The 5,805-nt window shown below is 37.7% G+C and overlaps 1 protein-coding gene across 1 annotated transcript in view; it reads left to right on the forward strand.

The window, feature by feature from the left end:
* DST (dystonin) overlaps positions 1–5,571 on the forward strand; it is a 614,637-nt gene extending 609,066 nt beyond the window's left edge. Inside the window, exons 103-105 of the mRNA XM_042781628.1 lie at positions 262–372; positions 4,111–4,234; positions 5,309–5,571. Of these exons, the coding sequence (XP_042637562.1) occupies positions 262–372; positions 4,111–4,234; positions 5,309–5,571 (498 nt within the window). The remainder of the gene's footprint in view (positions 1–261; positions 373–4,110; positions 4,235–5,308) is intronic.
* Positions 5,572–5,805: the final 234 nt, after the last annotated feature.

Raw genomic sequence — 5,805 nt, forward strand, 5'->3', positions numbered from 1 at the left:
TTACCTTGTGGTCTATATAGAAATTATCCATTTAGGAACTTCTCTTGCCTGTCAGATTTACTTTTTTTCTTTGTAAAGCTTCATTCACTTTTTTTTTTTTTTTTTTGGAGTACATGATTTGCCATCAGCCGTTAACACATATTTTCTATTATTATACCCATTCTTACTATGAAATGTAACTCTGCTATGAACATGTATTTGTTATGGCTTTTTTTTTTCACTTGTTCTCCTTTACATTTGATTTGCCGTTGTTCCATACAGATTCTCCATCCTTTAACACGCAATTATGGTAAACCATGGTTGACAAACAGCAAAATGTCAACTCCTTGTAAACCAGCAGAGAGCTCAGACTTTCCCGTGTCATCTGCAGAGGTATCGTAAGGCCCCAGATTCTAGCCTAACCGTCTTTAACTGAAATGATCACCCACTAACATTGTACCACCACTCCCTTAATATATGTATTTTTGATGATACTACTTCTTTTTATAGACTTCTGTGAAATAAATATCAACCCAGCAGTTTTTGGAAGCCTTGAAAGAGTAAGGGGTTAGTTAACAGACAGGACAGACAGCTCCTTGAACAGCATTGGCTTAACATATTCACACCTACAGGTTCTATACGTTCTCTGCTATGTTCTTACTCATAACTCTGGTTTTCTCTCAGGAGAGTCAAATAGAGGTATTTATGTCCAGACCTAAGTACGGTTTCTTTTAAAGGAGATGGTATGCTTTTGCTAGGAGACATAATTTGGGCAGGAAGTGCAGCACATTGGCTTTGGACAGGAGTAAGAAGCAGTGTTATTTATAAGAGAATCATCTAAATTCAAAGAATGTTTATTGAGTGTTCACTATGGATGACTATGACATAAGCTCTCAAGTTACCAATGTGGATGAGGGGGACTTAAAAATGCAAAAAGTTATCTCATTTTCAATAGGTAATCAATGTAGTTTTAGTCCATCTTACTGTGATAGCTCATGTTTTTCAAGCAGGCACTCATTTTTTAGTATGATGTATGGGAAAATTTATGCAATATATTCAAGTGATATAAATATTGCCATATATATATCGTATATCAGATAATTTACACTGAATTGAAAGTCAGCAATATATCTTTTTAAGACCCTTCTCTGTGAAATAACATAGGCACTAAATGATCTCATATTTGAGTAAAAAAACAAACCAAACTCACTGCCATCGAGTCAGATCCAACTCACAGCGACCCCTCCTTGGGTTTCTGAGGTGATATCGCTACGGAAGTAGATTGCCCAACCTTCCTTCTGATGAGTGGCTGGTGGGTTTGAACCTCCAGCCTTCTGGTTAGCAGTCAAATGTCTTAGGCACTATGCCTCCAGAGCTCCCCATATTTGATTAGAATCACAATATTTAGGGAGAAGAGTCCGTAAATATAGATAGATAGATAATAGATTTTTTTTTTATAGGAAGGAGGTACATCATCATAGAGATCTAGAATATAATGTTTAGTCCAGGACCTTTAAAAAAGTAATGGAGTGCCTTTAAAGAGCCCTTTATAGTTTTCAAAATACTTTCATACCTATCATTTTACTCAGTCCTCACAATAACAATAAGAGATAGGCAGAGGAAATTTCACTACCCTCATGACTCTATAGAAATCCCATGGCTGTTGAATGGAAGAATTGGAGTAGAAATAATAAATTCTTCACTTCTTATTCCTTCCACCCATTCCCCTCTCCTGTCACTCCCACCACCCCTTTCAAATGGAAGTTGTTATTATCATATATTACATGTAGGAGAGTGGTCATTTATTATGGATCGATTGTAGCAAAAACTATGAGAAGGTTAAAGAACCTCAAATCTTAAAGGAAACTCCCCAAAATAAAAGTCTAAGTATGTTAATTTGCCTCATGCAAAACTGTTTCATTTCAAATAACCTCAAAATACAAAACCAACCAACCAAGCAAAAACAATAGTATGTTTTTATGGAGGGGTCTTAAGAGTACTAGATCGGCCCCGACTCATAGCGACCCCTCCTTGGGTTTCCGAGGCAGTATCACTACAGAAGTAGGATTGCCCAACCTTCCTTCTGAGGAGTGGCTGGTGGGTTTGAACCGCCAGCCTTCTGGTTAGCAGTCAAGTGCTTTAGCCACTATGCTACCAGAGCTCCTAGATCATATTTGGGGCAATAAAATCAAAAGAACAAGGTGTTCTGAGAAGAATCGTTTTGGTTTTTCATGGTAATTAACTCTGCCACCTTGAATTGTTATTCTTTGTAATAAGTGAGTCTTCACTCCCTCATAGATTGTTGAGATTCATTTTAAATTAAGAATTTAATTAGGTCCGATTTGTTAGGTTTTGAACAAATGACTGAGCTTCTATTTTCTCATTTGTAAAAAGATTGTGATTAAATAAGGGTGAAGATTAATATGGTAGCGTGTGACAGTATTTTTAAAACTTAAATATTATATTATATACATTATATACAGGCAGTCTCCAGATTATGAGCGAGTTCTATTTCTAAGTATGTCTTTTAAGTCAAATTTGTACGTTAGTTGGAACAATTAAGTACAGTTTGTATCCAGCATCAGTTAGTCAGATGTTTGTCTTAGTATATAGTGTATTTTCCTATGCATAAAAAACATTTCAGAAACACTTCCAAATATACTGAAACATTTTTAACATAATAATACAGTAATAATAATAATCATATTTTGATGCATGTAGCAAAGTAGCACTGTTTGTTATTGTGAACTCTTGTGTATACCTTGAGTTTTTAATATAATAGGCTTTACAGGGATTGGTTTGTCACTTTGTTGCACACAAGTTGGACCTAAGTTGGATATTCATAACCAATGGCCTGCTTATATAAAGAGTATAATTTTAAATATGTTTAATAGACATATGTAAGTGAATGGTATAAATATTATATTAAGAAATGCAATAATGTATCAATAGGTGTCATATATGCTTGATGAAACAATTAAAACTAATAAGGGAAAATGAATTTTTAAAAACCACATAATTTAAGTGAATTCATTTCCTCCAAATCACCCCTGGCTGTGACTTCATTGAGGATTGAAATCTCTTATATTCAGAAAATTTGTTTATTTTTTAACTTTGGAAGAATTTTTTAAGATGTTATTGAGATTGGAAAAAGCAATGATTTTAGGCTTATAATAATATCTCATAATATCATACTTTAGATATTGTCTGTAAAAGCCTGTAAGAATTTTCAAAATTATCCCCAAATGGTGCCTAGGTATCTTGTTTGTAGGGACTATAGAAGATGAGAGCTAAGAAGTATACTGATGTTGTGCTAAGTTGTAAAATGACACTTTTTTTTTGCCATTAAGTGCTTAAATTATGGCATCTAGGCAATTGAGAGCTCTGGTGGCATAGTGCTTAAGGCATTTGACTGCTAACCAGAAAGCTGGTGGTTCAAACCCACCAGCCACTCCTCAGAAGGAAGGTTGAGCAATCCGCTTCCGTAGAGATACCGCCTTGGAAACTCAAGGAGGGGTCACTATGAGTCAGAAAATGACTTCACAGCAGTGAGTTTGGTTTTTTTGGGAGGCATTATTTATTATGTTTCTATTTTTGTTTATTTCTGCCTAGTTCTACAAAAGCATTAGCAGTAGCATAACACCAGTATAGTTTCTCAGACCCCCATCTTCTCTCTACACCATGCAGTTACCATTCTTTTGTAGAGGTGAGGTAGTTACCCTATGCCAAATCTTCAGTTACTCCTGTCCCACTGGAAGTACCAGTGCTCAGGGATATTTAATGCAGTACTCTCTTTACCCCTGCAATATTCATTAACAGTCTGGAAATTACTAATGGACTCACAATTTAACTTGTCTTTTTTTCCCTTGCCATCAATTGCATACTCATTTGGGGATCTATGTTGTTTGTGGGGTGTTCTTCTCTTCAACCATGAACTCGTTTCCCTTTGAATTCAGGATAAGAAATTAGGGAAGAAAAGCAAGTGAGAAGTCCATGCCTCGTTTAACTGAAAACTACTTCCCCTCCCCCTCCTCAAGAGGTCCAGTAGAAGATTTTCACCTGTTTGTAAAGCAGTGGTGTCAGTGGAACAGGAGCAGTAATTCGAAATGTCTTTTCACTGGTTAAATGCAGGGAACACCGATACAAGGAAGCAAGCTTCGACTTCCAGGATACTTGTCAGGGAAAGGCTTCCACTCTGGGGACGACAGCGGCTTGATCACCACTGCAGCCTCCAGAGTTCGAACACAGTTTGCCGGTGAGTGTGATACATTCCTTGTGTTAGTGGCTTTTGCAATCTGATAATCTAAAGCTTAAAGCCCCTTTTCTTTCTAGCTAGTGACAAAATTCCTAATTCATTTTTTTGAAATGACATGGAGCCCTAGTCCTCCAGTAAAGGCAGAAGATAAATGAGTCATGGGAGCAAGTAACTAGAAAATCCTTTTGTTAAGTACCGAAAAAAGATGAGAAAATGACAGAAGGAAAGTAAATAAATTACAGTACTCTGTACAAGCGGACAGGTCTTGGCTCTTCTTACTTACCTGGAGATTGTACTGGCCTCTGTTTTGAGTGTTTAAAAAAACACAGCCTTAGGGCCCTATGCTACTGCTTCTCGAATTTCTGCACAGAATAGTGAACCAAAGCTCTGGGGTTCTCAGCTCAGCAAGCATGAAGCTTCTTTAGAATTTCAAGTCTTATCTTGTAAATTCCTCCTGTGCTTTGAATTACTTATCATTGGGAAAAACTTAGTCAATATTTGATCCACATCTGCACTGCACACAATCTAGGTACACTTGCCAACCTTTGAGTAGCCTAATCTTAAATGACAGTTATATTCCTTATGTCTCTTTGCAGTAAATGGAATCCTATCATAGTGGAGTAAGCCCACATTTACCTTTTTATATATTATGTCTACTGAGAGTGAGGCTACTTATAGCTGTGAAGTGGAGAAAGGCCAGGTTAGAGAAGGTGTTCTCTGTGATCTCCTGATAGAATCCTAATCCCATTAATCCACAAGTGTTTTCTGAGTGCCTGTTAGGAGTCAAAGGGGCTCCAGTGGCATAGTGATTAAGGCATTTGGCTGCTAACCAAGGAATGGGTGGTTCAAATCCACCAGCTGCTCCGTGGAAGAAGGATGAGGCAGTCTGCCTCCATAAAGATTGACATCCTTGGAAACCCAGTAGGGGTCACTATGAGTCAGAATTGACTCAGTGGCAGTGAGTTTTTGTTTGTTTGTTTATTAGGGGGTCAAGAAAAATTATTGAGGTAAAAGATGGTATAAGGTTTCAGGACCTGGTAAGAAGAGTGATTCATCTCTGCCCTCTTTCCTTAGATTCCAAGAAGACCCCCAGCCGACCAGGCAGCCGAGCTGGAAGCAAAGCTGGTAGTAGGACCAGCAGCCGCCGCGGCAGTGATGCATCAGACTTTGACATTTCAGAAATTCAGTCCGTATGCTCAGATGTGGAGACTGTCCCCCAGACACACAGACCTACGCCCCGAGCAGGTTCTCGGCCGTCCACAGGCAAGCCTTCCAAAATCCCCACACCCCAGAGGAAATCACCTGCCAGTAAATTGGACAAGTCCTCAAAGAGATAGTGCAGTTGGTTCCACCAAGGCCCTTCCTGAAGCATTTATTATTTAAGTTTGAAAGATGTAAAATATGATGTAGAAATTATTGTGAAATATTGTAAGAGGTGAGTTTAAGATACTGCAGATGGCCTTATTTGTGTATTTGTCTGTTTATTTTATCTGTATAATTTTCTTTTGTAAGATATTCTGGGGTTAAAGTCACATCATATGTGAGGGGGAAGAAAGTTTAACATGAACTAA

The sequence above is a fragment of the Orycteropus afer genome, unplaced genomic scaffold, assembly GCF_000298275.1.
Source record: "Orycteropus afer afer isolate SDZICR_OR568_19922 unplaced genomic scaffold, OryAfe1.0 scaffold00140, whole genome shotgun sequence".
NCBI classification, from domain to species: domain Eukaryota; kingdom Metazoa; phylum Chordata; class Mammalia; order Tubulidentata; family Orycteropodidae; genus Orycteropus; species Orycteropus afer.